General features: G+C 39.9%; 1 protein-coding gene across 1 annotated transcript in view; it reads left to right on the top strand.

The window, feature by feature from the left end:
• The window catches only part of LOC105365688 (uncharacterized), an 18,677-nt gene continuing 3,479 nt past the window's right edge, over positions 1-15,198 (top strand). Inside the window, 1 exon segment of the mRNA XM_011503914.1 lies at positions 1-120. Within this exon segment, the coding sequence (XP_011502216.1) occupies positions 86-120 (35 nt within the window). The 5' untranslated portion in view covers positions 1-85.

Raw genomic sequence — 15,198 nt, 5'->3', positions numbered from 1 at the left:
GGAACCGCGGAGTCAGTACTCGAGGCGCGCTTCCCGAAGACGCGGCACGGACTAGGGAGAGTATTGACGTCGCTTGAAGCCGAGGATGGTAACCGGGAGGATGACGCGCACGGCTCTCAGGTGAGTAGCTATGCCACCCGCGCCCCGAAGCCTACATTAAGTACCGACGCGAGTTCGGGGAAGGCAGCCCATATTCCAAAACTCGCGAATTATCTCGTCCGGGCAGCTCCAAGCAGCTCTTTGCTGCCAATTATTGCAATTATATGCAATACGCGTAAATCATGTATTAAGAACGTTTTATAAAGGGGCAGGAGGATCGACTATTGGTTTCTTTTCTGCAACTGGCATTTTTCGTGCCAGATTCATAATCATACGAATTCGCGTGTAATTTGCAAGAATTATGATTTTAAATATACTTATGAATCATCCCCCCTTACCTACCCCTACCCCTACGTTATCCTCCCGTCATCTCACTCTTCCTTATTCTTACTGTTTTATAACTTATATTTTGTTATGTATAGCTCATGGGATCCAATTACCGATATATTAAGTGTTCCAATAATAAAACTTCTTTTTGCGTTTCGGCTCATAATTTATGTACACGTGAGGAGTAGTAATATTAAGCGTTTATTACTTAATTTTTATCGCCGGGTAAGATTTCTTTATTTTCTTAATTTTTAAAATTCTACTCAAATCTTGTGAATGCATTGAAGGTGGAGGATAATTTAAGGTTGCAGTAGCTGCGGTTAATTACTGTAATTGCTTACGTCTGTATTAACAATTTGACATCTTCAATAATTTCACGATTATAGTGGTAACAGTAGAAAATATTCTGCTATATATATTCACCTTTTAATGTTATATTTTGAATTTGAAAATAAACATTGGGAATTTCATTCCCAATGTCTTAATTAGCAAGTTTTATAACGCATTAATTAAGAATTATTCTTATGCTAGCAGTACATTAATGCATGTTATAAGAGCTTTGAAAGTAAATGTTCTTAATAAAATCTGTGACATCTAATAATCGTACAATTTAAATATTTGATATAAATAATAATAAAAGTAATTTATTATTTGGGATTATTTATGCACGAAGGCTTACTTTTGTATTTAATATTTATTGCCGATATTTATTTGAATAGGATTATAAAGTAACGCTCAAATTTTAACCTTTTACCTTAACATTATTAACATAAAAAGTATTGTTATTCATTGTATTTCACCATCAATAATTTAGTTTCTCTTCAAAATTAGTACTTTGTTTATTATAATAAATGTACCGTGCATACGGAACATTATTTTTTATTTAAAAAATGAACGATTATAGACTTACTTTTTCATTAATTTAAATATGAATATTTAATTTTAATCAAATTTCAATTATTAAAGAAAATTTTCCTTTCTATTTGAAATCAGATTATTGTTATGCATACAAGAAAATAATATATTTTTATGCAATACTTTAAAATTAATTAATCCACTATGTGATTTTCATCTGCCTATGAATTGAATCATATATCAGTAATAAGTTTGTATTATTATTATTGTTTGCATTATGGATTAGAATTAAGAATTGAACGATATGTTGCTTATATATTAATTAATTATTAATTATAAAATATTAACGAGGTTTTCATAGGAATATGGTAGAAAATAATGTCAGTAAAATTAATCAGTAAAATTTATATATAATTAATGTAATATATAATTATATATAAAATATATAATTATAATCCAGTTATTATTTATGTATATTATACATATACACAATTTTAAATATGCCATATAAAGATTTTTTTATATAGAATAATATCGTACGAATGTTACAGTTTATTTTAAAAGTTAAATTGAAAATAAATAAATTGAAAATATATATCTAATTTTATTGTAAATCGAAAATTTAATTTTCTTGTTCCATTTTGACATCAACGAGGAGTTTAATATACTTCTTATCGCTACAAAAGATTTCATAATTAAATTAATTAAATTGTGATATACATAAAAATTTGGCAATTATGCAGGTTGCTAAATATTTAAATACCAATAAACGAACATTCTATCATATTTATTTCTTAAATTTGATTACAACATATTTGTTGATGAAGAACCGAATTAATACATTATTTTTATACTTAATATTATTGAAGATCGATGTGAGAGTAATTTAAGCAAATTTGCTGCTTCGGTTAGATTTTACTGCATAATTATACGTTAGAGTAAGCTAATAAATAATTAAAACAATTAATTTTAGAAGTTTTTAAAATTAGAAATTTTACAAATTATGATAGACTAAATGAAGAAGTTACTGTGTACTTTTTTTTTAAATGTGTTGTAGGATTTATCGCATATAATGTTGAAAGAGATAAATATATTAAATTAATTACAATAGCTATTATATTTGTATATCTTTAGGATCATCAAAAATTAATAAATGAAGAAATGACACTAATAAAAAGTCGTTAGTAAATTAAATTAATAATGAAATAAGAAGTATCTTAAATTTGTTTAATAAAATACTGGAAATAAATCTAATATCTAAGCAAGGATGTAATTAAAACTGCTTATAAGCAATAAAGAGCTATTTTTGACAATAATCATTATGGATAAAATATTTAGTTTTAATTACAGCTACTTGTGCAAATTTTTATTTGAAACGTAAAATAATATAAAAAAGAAGTTAGATACATTTTATAGGCATTTGATTATTTTAGTATCATAAGTAAAAATACTTGAAGTACGTGTTTAAACAATTTCTTAAAGAAATATTTTATTCGCAAGGTGAAAAACTGAACTTACCGTATTTCAATATTAATTTTTTTTTCATTTTTATAAATATCTTTGAATGTGCTTGCGATGTCAAGTAAAAATTGTGTAACTACTATGGAACGTTGAAAGCAATTTTCAGGCTTCCCGTGACTGTTCACGCAAGTAACGTTTAAGTAATTATACGAAAAACGTGACACTCGAGATTGCATTAGCGTACAAGTACAGTCCATTGCTCCCGGGGATGATATAAATCGTTTTAATTATCTTCTCAAAAATGTTGAATTAAATAAATGCCAGGGTGCGGTGAATTGAAGTTGGACGGGGGAGGAAAAGTAAGCAATCGGAGTCCATAAAGAAACGATGAAGCCCCCTGGAAAGTGAATCGGTTGTTAGTAACACGTGCGGGCGTTTCTCCCCGTAAGGAGGGATGTACGACGTGCTGTCAAGCTGAGGAATACGGGAGCCATCGTGATTATGCACAGGTGGCGTCATTCGCCGGATATCAGCGCTAATCAAATAACCAAATAGATAAAAGGCGAAGGAGAGGAATGGCCGACAACGCCACACCACGGCCAAACATCCGGCCCCGTACAGTTTAGCGAGTCGACGACACGCGCGTGAGGTCTTCAACTTTCTTACCCCCTTTAAGGGCTCGTTTTCTTTTGTCCATATTTGCCACGCGGGCCAACTGCTTCAACATGACGCTAGTAGCCCTTAACATCTTTACCGCTCGATCAGTTATGCGGAGAACAACGGACGATAGTTGAGTGGGCACAAGTACGTTTCTACCGAGGGTTATTATTATGTAATATGAGTGAGGGCTGGACTTTTGTTAGATTTATTTGCTTGCACTTAGAATAAGGAGAGTCACGCAAGCAGACACATTTGTCCCTTATGCTCCATACTGCAAAGGAGGATCCAGATAACGAAGGGAGGGACAAAATTGGAAAAGAGGCGGGGTGGGACGCACTAGCATAGGCCGTAGTATTTTTCGTTATCGTGATGCCTTTGAATACGAACTAAATGTATCGGCTATTTTGCGATTGAATATTATTGTTGTGCTAATTTAATAGTGTGACGGAGGGTGTTCGGTTTTTTATCGTCTATTAATTAACAATTTAAATACTTTTGACAAGTTGCCGCGAGTATCATCATTTTTTCGGCACATTTTACATTCCGGCACGCTTTACGTTCTCGTGAATGTTTTACTTTGATAACTCTCGATGATATCTACTATTCGGACATTTTTGTGGTCTTCCGAATTATTTATTCGACTATTGACAAATTCTTTCTTCACACGTTTTCCATGATAACCAAATGCTGATATATAAAATAATTCGACTTGCTTTTTTCATTCTATCTTGGTCACAATTTAGCCCAAAGATATTTATTCGTGTTTCATACATGGCCCTGTGATGAAATTAATTCACGGAAAATTTAGTATTAATATGTATTTTAATGATTTCGTTATTCTATGAAAACTTTGATGAATAAATGAATGGTATGAAGTAACGAATGAAAAATCGAAGAGGGAAGAAAAATAATTATATAATTAAAAATATGTAAATCACGGTGTCCACATTTTAAATACACACATAGGAATGGCCGCTTGTTTTGCCTACGACGATTTATTAACTATTACTTGTCCGAGACTTATATGACGAGGAAATGAATATTTCATTACAGTTGTATGTGACTAATAGCTTTGAATATATTCTTCTTTAAAAGTTAAAATCGAATTTCTTAAAGTTGGGAATATTCTGAAACAGCAAATAAATGAATTTATAAGGAGACTACGAATTTCTTTTATCCTGCATAAGCTCGCATCTCCATTTATTCCGATATATGTACGTAGCCACGTACGTGAAATGCGAATTACTGTTAAAACGCAATTTATGACAATAAGAGTTGGCAATCATATTATACGCCGTGCTTATTATTATGCGCATAAAAGCGAAAATGAATAAAATAAACACCAGCGCTTGTTTAGTATTTAATTCGACAATTAAATCCAATTAGATTCCTGTGAAAGTAACGATGTTCATTAAAATTTAGTATTTACGATACTGATAACAATTAATATGATTGGATTTTTGATAGTGCAAAATACGGCTCAACATTAATCACATTTACATGCTCATTTCGAAGCTCGCTTTAAAGTCATGTACTTGCTAATATCTTTTAATAAATGCAGAGCTGGAAGCCAGTCGCCCCTCGCCGATCAACGACATTAAATTAACATGACGAATGAGAGGCGTATCGTAAATATCTCTTCTTTCCTTTATCCTTTAAATATAGCTAATAGGGAATATATCATACGAGTGACGCTTATCGGCGAAAGAATTGATTCTTGGTTAAAGGCCGAGCATCGAGAAAACAATTTCACTTATTCAGTACGGCGGTAAAAGAAGCAAATAGGCGATGCCTATCATCGTCCTTTGCTTAATTCAACATTAATTCAACCAGTTATTTACCCTTGCTCCTACCGCACCGTCCGCGCGTCCAATCACTCGCTGTACTTGTACAAAATGCGAAAAATTGCTCCTTTCATTAACGTCCGTATTCCGCTTACACCCTCGGATATCTTCATGTTTAAAAGAAGCGACGCGCCTCCTCGCAACCACGAAATCGACCGCCTTCGCTCGTCGAACTGACATAAGACCGGCGGACGTGGGTAGCACCGTTATGCAATGGCCGAGCTCGTGCGTGCACGCGCGCGCTTGTTTCTCTCTCTCTCTCTCTCTCTCTGACTATTTCTCACTCACTCACTCACTCACTCCCTCACTCACTCCGTGTGTGAGTATGCGGCCTCGTAACCTCCCGCTTGAACTTGCCCGGGGAGGACATCGTCGGAGTACACCTTATATTTCGCGATACCTCGCGATTATCTGCAGTCGATGAATCGTATCGACAGGATGAGATGGAATCCAAAGGGATATCCGGCTAAATTCCTTAAGGCATTGGGCCTTGGGCTGAGCGGCCGTCGCAAGCAGAGTTGTTAATAATAGGGCGGAGAGAATAGTAGTTCGGTAATGAAAGGAACAAAGGGGGGGGGGATTACGGATGAATTCCTCGGGTATAAGAAGCCTGCGTCTTTTATTGAGTGCAGGGAAGTGTCTTTTATTATTCATTGCATTAGATGGAAAGCTGATAGTCACCGGCCGATAGCCTTACGAAAGCCGATAAAATGTTATTATGCGGGGCGAATTAGCTTCTTCCAATCGACCCAATCGACACGACATTCGGAGATAATGAATGATCCAGTTCGGTCGCGCGTTCTACTAATCCTTCTAAGGCTACATTGGGTCGCGTATAAATATATAAACGTATAAACGGAGGCTGCTCGATCCCAAGTTGTGATGCATTTGTTTGGCGCTTAGGAAAAAGGATAGCTCGAGGTTTCCACGCTAACGGTACCTGCGCGCACGTAATTCCAAGCGAAGCATCCAGCCCACATCCTTAGAAATCAGTTTTAAAGTCGGTAATGGTCGAACGAGGCTGGCCTTATCTTCTCCGGCGCGTTGACACGCGGCTACGATATAATCTCGCTCGGGGTGCAGTGACGAAAAGTCCTCTCGCGCTCCCACTTTATAGGACATCGGCACATGCGATACACGCGATTCGACAACGGCTCTTGTCATTTGACGCGCGTTCGGTTCCTCGCTTTGGTGCATCGGGCCTCCTTCGTCGCTCGTGTCTATTATCTTACGTCTCTACGCGTTTGCTTATCAGCCGTTAACGAAGTAAGCGCGCCCTACTCCACGAGCAACCTCTATCTTTATCATCTGCAATTAAATCTACTCCGCTTTTTACTGCCCGACTGGCTGAAAATTTACCTCGACAATTAAATGCCGAATAAGATTGATCAAAGTGCACGGTGGCCGAGCGACCTGATGCGTATGTAACAACATAAATGCGTATGGTGACAGTACGTAACAGCGCGATCCATCGATGAAACGCCAAGTTTTGTAAGGGTGGGGGATAGGAGGACGGAGAGAGGAGAAGAATTAGGAGGAAAAGGAAGACGAGGTGTAGGATAAGAAAGAGTAGGAGGAGAAGGTGTGGAGGGTGGATGAGAAAGGTCAAGGAGAATCTGGAGTCCCCGAAATGGCACGTCGTACTTCTCTATTAGCGTATTTCCGATAATCTCGCGCTCTTGCGATACCAATCACGCGCTTGATGATGACGAGCGTCCGTAGAGCTTTACGAGGATGTGCATCGCCCCGGGTTCCGGGATACCACGAGGGTTGGCTCGAGTCACCGCTAATCGGCATTGAGTTGCGTTTTAATAGGCAGGCAGCGGTAACGTTGCGAGGGAGGTGAATAATGTCACTGAATAATGTGGCGACGCGTCGGGTAAATGCAAGGGCTGAGCGTAAGTGACGGAGCGATAAGTCTGGCCCGCGGTGATGATAATATTCGAACGGTATCTTAATTGCGATGATTCGTGACATAAGCTCGTATCAATTACTTTAAACGCAATAGTCGCAATATTATATGTCTCCGCGAATTTACAGGAGATTGAGTGAGAATGAGCGATCGATGGAGGTTGAAAAAGATTTAGAGTGCATTAAGGCAGGTCGTTTTAATTAATTTGGTTTGCCATTACTTAATTCTGCTCAGCCAGCATAACAATTTAACAGATTGGTTATGCACGTTGGATACCGCCGTAATTTATAGAGAAAAGGGAACATTATACGAGTTTAATAAATAAATTGTTAAGTGTCGAAGTGCAGAAGGTACGTTAACCTTTATATAGGTAGTTGTGAGTTAAAGTTGTGTGCATAATGTATAACATACGTTATTAAGTAACGACGTGTCTTATAATTATACGGATTTAACATTAAATGTAAGTATCGTAGGGTTCGTTACAACACGAATGTAACGCGATAGCATTTACAGCGCGTACTAAACGCCTCGCACAAAAACGCGGATTTTTCCCGCCCAAAAACCCGGGTTTTTGCCCCCCCCCCCCCCACTCCGCCATCCACATCTACAGTCACATACACATGCATACGTACGTACACACACAAACACACGCGCACGCACGTTCACACCCATGCACATACACTAGCTTGCTCGGCTATAGTCCAATATATAAGAAGTGAAGTGTGCTTACGGTTCTATACGACGCGCGAGCGACCCGCTTGGCCGCCTTTTATTCCCAGCCATTTTTAGAGCGAAGTGTGGATGCGCCCAGGTGTGTCGGCACGATGATAAAGTGGGAGGCTTTACGACATTGGTTTTAGCTCCGCGGAGCCCGTTATGCTTTGACACGCGCATAAACTTTATTGCGACAGGGCGCCAAGTATCTATGACTATCGAACCCTTTTCCAACTCTTCACCAACGATTAATCAAAGTGTGTCGTGCGAGCGATCGTGCTGCTCTCCTCCTTTTTACCCAAAGCCAGTCTCTTGTTATATATATATATATATATATATATATATACACATTTAGCGTCTGCTTTTGCGGCCCGGATAATCGAACAAACAATCGATACCGATTCAAGTTTTCTGGATTGTCAATACTGGATAGCTAGTCGTCTGCTTCTCTGTTTCTCTCTCTCTCTCTCTCTCTCTTTATTATTATATTCCCTGCCTCCCCCTTCCCTAAGTTCCCACAATTTTTTATAAGATTGTCTTCCGAGTCGCCGAGTAAAACAATGGCTCGTTGTGTTATTTATTCATACATACAGCCTCGATAATAAATTCTCGCTTTTCTCGCAATATATGCACAGTACTCTATGGACCGCTAACTTTGACTTCCGAATAATAAAAAGTGGCATACGCGGGCTATTATATCCCTAAGATCATTCGCCGAGGCCATGTATCTAAGGATGTTTGTTGCCACCGCTTTATTGGCTTAGTGAGTCACGAATTCACGCGAACACATGCACCGCGTGTTCTGGCGAGATGAAGTAAGAAGGAAGAGGCGCTGCGCCCACGGTGATAAAGTAAGGCGTCGGATTGGCTGAGCTGATTAAAAATAAGGAAAGAATATATATATATATATATATATATATATATATATATACCAACGGGAATGTCCGTGCAATTGCGAAAGGGCTCAAAGTGATTTAAATCCCAACGTAATCTGCATTTTCATCATAAATATAATTGTGGCATCCGGGGAAATTAATTTAAATGATTGGCAGGGAGTTGGCGAAATTGATCTCTTTTCTCGTAATAGCTGACGTGAGCCATAAAAGTCCAAGCGCAATTTGTCTCTCATTTCCGATGAAAGGGCCGCGCGATTAAACAGCTCATGTAATTCAGCTCTCGCATCGTAGCGTGTTGGGCTCGGGATCGTCATCACCTCGACCTCTCCACGATTTCGGTCGCAAGCTTCGACTGCCAAGGTCCTTAAAGCTTTTTTGACAATGCGTCGGGATATTACGTATATCTGGTACCGGTGGCCGCCGCGTCTACGTACGCATTGAGGCACGTCGCGGACCGTGCAAATTACGTTGCCGATGTTTTTTGAGCGGACTCACGTACGTGTGCCGTGATCACGGGTGTGCGTGACCGCGTATACACCGTGTCCAAGAGAAATCCACGCTATGACTTAGGCTTATCTTTCGGCGCTCCTCGACACCGAGCTCCCGGACAGAATGTCCTTTCTCTCTCGGGTCACTCTTTGACGTGACGTGAGAAACGGATATCGCACGTGGATATAATATTGAGCCAGCAGCGACAATACCGCCTTTGCTAAGGTTAAAAAAAATTTGTTCTCGTTTAAAGTGAAGTGAGTGGGCTGAAGGTCGGTAGTGGGTATGCGGTCAGCTATACCGCTCCGTCTAATGGTGAGAACGCCTTTAGGAACGCGCGAGACACGTGGAGGTGAACGCGCGAGACACTTTTTGCCCCGTGACTATGCTTTCCAAATCCGCAACTTCCCCGTGGACACTCGGTATGTGGCCGAGTGAGTTAGGCGCGTCTCTCTATAGGCCATTGACGGTGCGTTGGCTGTTAGCTCTTTCGTCTTCCTCTTTCTTCTCTTCTCCTCTTCCCTTTCTTTTCAGCCTTCGAGGAAAGAGAGGAGAGATACCCTCTGCATCGGAACGCGCAGGAGGAATAGAAAACACGTAGCGGAGAGAAGTTAGCTTCTGGGAAGACTTACCACAAGTCCTCTTGTGCTTTAACTTCTTCATTGTGCCGAGGCTAAGTTCCTTGCCTTCCTTCCACGTACGCGTTTGCCGTAAGGATTTTTACTCATTGACCTGGGATGTTCCGCATTGTTTGCCGCACGTCAAGTGTCCCCTTGGATATTGCGAACGCGAGTTTCGCTTAATGCCTGCTCCATGTTCTTCGAATTTTCAACAACGTTCGACTAGCCATTCGCTTCAATTCCAATAGGCTCTCACAAAGCCGCTAAAGAAGCTTCCCCCCCCCCCCCCTCTCTCTCTCTCTCTCTCAATCTCTCTCTATATCTCCCTCTCTATCTCTTTATCTCGTGCGCGTGTGTGAATTATTAATTTATCGCGATATGGAAAAACAAAAAAGAATCATTGTTAGTAGTAAGTGCCGATGGTCGAACGAATGTAAGTATTTATTATTAATAAGAAGATATATTAAATTTGAGATAGACCCGCGTAATTATTACATTCATAAATTCGGTACGGGCGGCTAATAAACGATCGAGCGCCTCCCTCGTAATTGCCGATCAAGCATTTGACGCTTTAAATTGCCGGGACTGCTTATTAATAACGAAGATCGTGCATTGAGTTGCATTGAAAATCAATGTGAAAACAATGGCAAGGAGCGGAGCCAAGCTCGAAATTGGCCTCCGAGGTCGGAGCGAGCGCAGCGGGCGCACACAGCCGAGGAATGTAGTTAGAAAAGGAGAACCGAGGACTACACTCGCCCGTGGCATTGCAACGTGGAGCGGAGTTTGCGACGAAGAAGAAGAAACGTCGGCATTGACTGGCAAGCGAAGGACGCGGGCTAAATGCCATCGGGCTTCCCCATTCCGGTCTCACTTCCGCGGTCAGCATCCGTCGCAAGGATGAAGAAAGGCCCCCGAGCCTCGATATTCTGTTACGCTACCAATTCCCCACCTTTTGCCAGCTTTCTCGCTCGCGCTCCAGCTGGCCGTGGACGCCAATGGGTGGGAACCGGTTCAAGATAACCAGCGCGACTACCGCGAGGAGCGACTCCATCGTGGCTTAGCGCGCAGGCCGGTCCGGGTTATACCCCTTGTCACCTCTTCTCGACTCTTCCCGACAGATTAATCATTTGGTTGGTTTTTGGAAATGCTCCGTTGGCTGTTTCGCCCCACCCACCCCGTCCTCTTCCCTCATCAGCGCGTTGTTTCAAACGTCGGTCGTGTTGAGCAAGGACCATGTATCGGAATTCAGGGCGAATAGTGGCTCTCCCGTCCTTCTAAATGCATAAAGTCATGTAACGTGACCCAGTATCCGGACGAGAAGTAAGAATCATAGAAGTGTACAGTTACTTGTATAAGTGATGGATTCGCGGAGCCGCGAGTCCCTGGCATTGGCAGGCGATTTATCAGCGCTCGACGCAGCTCACGATTAATCCCCAATTAAGTGTCGGGAGGCTCTGCGTTGGGAAAGTAGACGGCGAACTAGTTGAAGGGGACGTCGATAAAGGTACGTCAAAATGTAGGTATTGCAATGGGATCCCGGGGCACGGTCGCCTTAACTGTAAATGCGCGAGCGCGCGGAAAATTGCGCGGCCGCCTCGCGGAATGCCATCCCGATCGATCCTTCCTCCTCTTCCTCCTCCTCTTTCTCCTTTTCCTCCTCCACCTTCTCCACCATCTCCTCCTCCACCTCCTCCACCTCCTCCTACTCCTTCTTGTTCTTCTTCATTTATTCCCCTCTCGGCATTTCCCCGCGCGCACGCGCCACAATGTCCTTTTATTTTACTGGCAATGCCCTTGGGGCGTCCCCCGCCCACTTGCACGCAGCGCCGGGAATTAGAAGACGATGGTTAGGTGCGCCGGGAACTTTTGATGTCTGGCTTATTAGCCGACGATGCCGATGGGCCGATTTTTCGTCGCCGCTGTTTTTTTATAATCGCGGTGCTTCCGCGTCGTGCGCCGCAGCTCCCGCTAGCACGTGCGTCTCACTTTTTCATTCGGCTTATTGCTGTTGCACAGTGCTGGAATCTTTGGAAAATTACGATAATGCATTGTACGCTTTAATGGGTTCTACATTCGCCGCGACTGGGGCTATAAATATATTTTTTCTCCTTTCTTCTCTCTCTCTCTTTCTCTCTCTCTCTCTCTCTCTCTCTCTCTCTCTCTCTCTCTTTCTCTCTCTATTTTCTTCTCTTTTTTTTGCTGGAGATTAAAGTTTATTGTAATCGTTTATAAGGTCTTAACGGTTATAGGGTGAGAATATCGCTCTGTTAAGCCAAGTGTTGAGACGGGTTTTCTGCGGAACAGTATGTGAAATGTATTTGAACTTTTGCATTCGATTTAAAGTGGCAACAAACAGTTTTGTTATCGGTCTCCTATCAGCGGTAATGCGAATTTTCAGCCTGCCCGTTTTGTTTTTTTTTTTTGCCGTCTTTTTGTCCTTGATTATTTTGGATTATACTGGACGAGATCGCGCGAATGAGAATGAAAGAAGAAGAATGGTCGTTCGCGATTGTGGCTTTATGCTGATTTCAATGTCGTCACTATCATTAAAATTCACGAAATCTACAATTAATAATAGAAAAAATTGTTTAGAATAACGTCCCGTAACAATTGCATAATTAATAATAATGTTTACGCGGCTGATTTTTGCGGTAGTTTAATCACTCGATGATACTTGATTAAGCAGTACATTTTTCGATTTATCTACAAACGATACCCACATTTCCCGTGGAAAATATGATTATTTTGCATTAACTCTTTCATCCATCTAATGAACTTCAACTTCATCCATCGAATGAAATGTCTCGCGTATTTTATATTTTATTTTTGACGTAATGAAGGTTTGCAAGTTTCAGACTTGGATTGCTTTCAAAAACAAGAATCAAATTGAAGCGAACGTCGGCCACAACAATGGGCCCCAATCAGAACGAACGGGTTTCCGCAATCAACCGCATTCAGGATCTTATACAGAATAGCGCGTTACGGACGGCGATAATAATGCATTTAAATAAGATGGTGATAATGCAATATCACGCTTTATTGAGCTTCAGAGTCGAATAATATTTCAATATATATGAATTAAAATAAGTATGCGTGTAATGTGAACATGTAGCTAAATAATTTTATATCGGCAATTAAGGTCAATCGTTGATGGATTAGCTTCAATAGGACTTTGTTTTTCCTTTAACGAAAATTAACCGTACTCTATTGACGCTTATTCTAACTTTCTCTCTCCCCCTCTCCTTCTCTCTTTGTTTCTTTTTTTTTTTTTTTTTTTTTTTTTTTTTTTTTATATAAATTTTAAATCATTACCTATTCATTAGAACATTGACGTCTTTGTAGAGATACTAGTCTATTCCAGTACATATCTTAAGATCTATAACTGTTTGTTAACAAACTCTATTATGGAAAAATACACTTTGTAGTCAATGCAACCTACTGTTCATGTATACAAGTAAGACTTTAACATATACGAATAATCTTATTCAAGATCATTATATTTCATTATTTGAATGAGCGAAATACTTTTTTTTTTTTTGCTTTAGTTAATGTTGATCTAAAATACACTAGTATAAAATTTTTCGCTTATTATTTATTAAAATATAGATTTTTAGTTATTACTCATTATAATGCTACTTAAAAACAAATTTTTAAATTTCTAATTCGATCGTTTTCATTATACATTTGCTCCATCTGCGATATAACTAACTCATAATGTAAATTATCTAAATTTCTACTTAGGTAATCAATATTTCTTTATTGAAATTAATTAATATCTATTAATTTTTAATTTATTTTATCAATTAAAGTTTCGTTTGATAAATGAAAGATTTATTTTATCACATAATAATTCTTGAATTGAATATATTTCTCAAGCTAAGAGAATGGATAAACTATTTTGTGTCTCGTTTGCATGCTTATACAGTTAGAGGTGTTAATTGAATAGTCGGGAAGGTTTAGTTTAAAAAAATATACTCCATAAAATAAGAAAATCCTTTGAAGCCGATTTCCTAGTCGAGCTCTATAGCTCTATATTTATCTAAATTTTATTTGTTAGAGTACGATTAAATATATATTTTTTACTTTATTTATTGTTAATGTAGCTATTGAAATTAATTAAAAATCTTCTTAATCCAGTCACAAATTCATTCATTTCAGTTAACTAAGCAATATTATTGAATTATTTTACAGAAAGTCGAGCAAAGTAGAAAGTTCATCCCTCTAATGTTTTTGCAATCTTATATCCTTTCTCGCTCTTTCTTATCCCGAATAGAAAAGCAATGCATTTGTGAATCCCCCGGGAGATGTCTTCGTACCACTTGTCTCGCGTCCGATTGATCGTTGCTATCGAAGAATTAAAATCCCGACTTCTCCTTGATGAATCCTAAAGTATTATTTTGACAAGATTTTGCAATAACCCTTATGTACAACTATAAAATCCCAATAATTTGAAAAGAAACCATATTTCACGGGAATGGAGAAGATTATTAATTGGTGCATCATCCGGTGAAAAATGAAATATTTTCGGGACCGCTGTTCCTGTAAAAACGTCGGTCGACGTCGGGCCCTAATCGCGACAGGGTGTTGTGTTGCTTTTGGCGCATATCGATCAGCCTCGGAAAAGTAATGTTCTACCCTCCAAATCAGCTCATTCCCCTCCTCGTTTTAAAAGAAAATTCTTCCTTTCCTCTCGATGGTGAAACTTTGCAGGCTAGTCACGCGCGCTACGTGGTCTTTTTGTGCAATGCTATTTATCGCCGCGTCCTTGTCCGCTGGTCGCTCAACGCGCATGTTTATGTTTTCATTAGGCCGGTTAACGGCTGCAAATGCAATAACTTTTGTTTTCAAGGTGTTGCACGAGGCTGGAAAAAGCGTTACGAATTAGCGTAGAAATCGTACGGCAACCCGACACCACTGAAATTTCATCGTCCCCCGCGCAATTCAACGAGCTCATTTATCGACTTTGGCGGCCCGTAACGAATTCGTTATTTTTTGCAATTATAAATTCCGAGCGATAAGAGGAACTAGCGTGGATTTATCAACGCTGGCTCAATCTGATGCGCCCGTCTCCGCGAATGATTTAAACTGACTTCGGGCGAGTGCCGTAAGCACACGGTCAAGAGTTAATTCGCGAGTTTCACTTACCGACCGCAGAAGCGCCGGACAAGGATACATCTTCCTTCCCTCCCCCCTCCCCATAACGCCGCAGTGGTTCAACCCCCTCCCCGCGCCGTCGCTTCCCATCCTCACTGAGTCCACCTCGCGTTAAAGGTGAACAAACTCCTGAGTCGAATGTACGGTGGGGGAAGAGCGTAACGCGC

This window comes from Ceratosolen solmsi, unplaced genomic scaffold (genome assembly GCF_000503995.2).
Source record: "Ceratosolen solmsi marchali unplaced genomic scaffold, CerSol_1.0 scaffold53, whole genome shotgun sequence".
Taxonomy (NCBI): Eukaryota; Metazoa; Arthropoda; class Insecta; order Hymenoptera; family Agaonidae; genus Ceratosolen; species Ceratosolen solmsi.
This window is presented reverse-complemented; position numbering and strand designations above follow the sequence as displayed.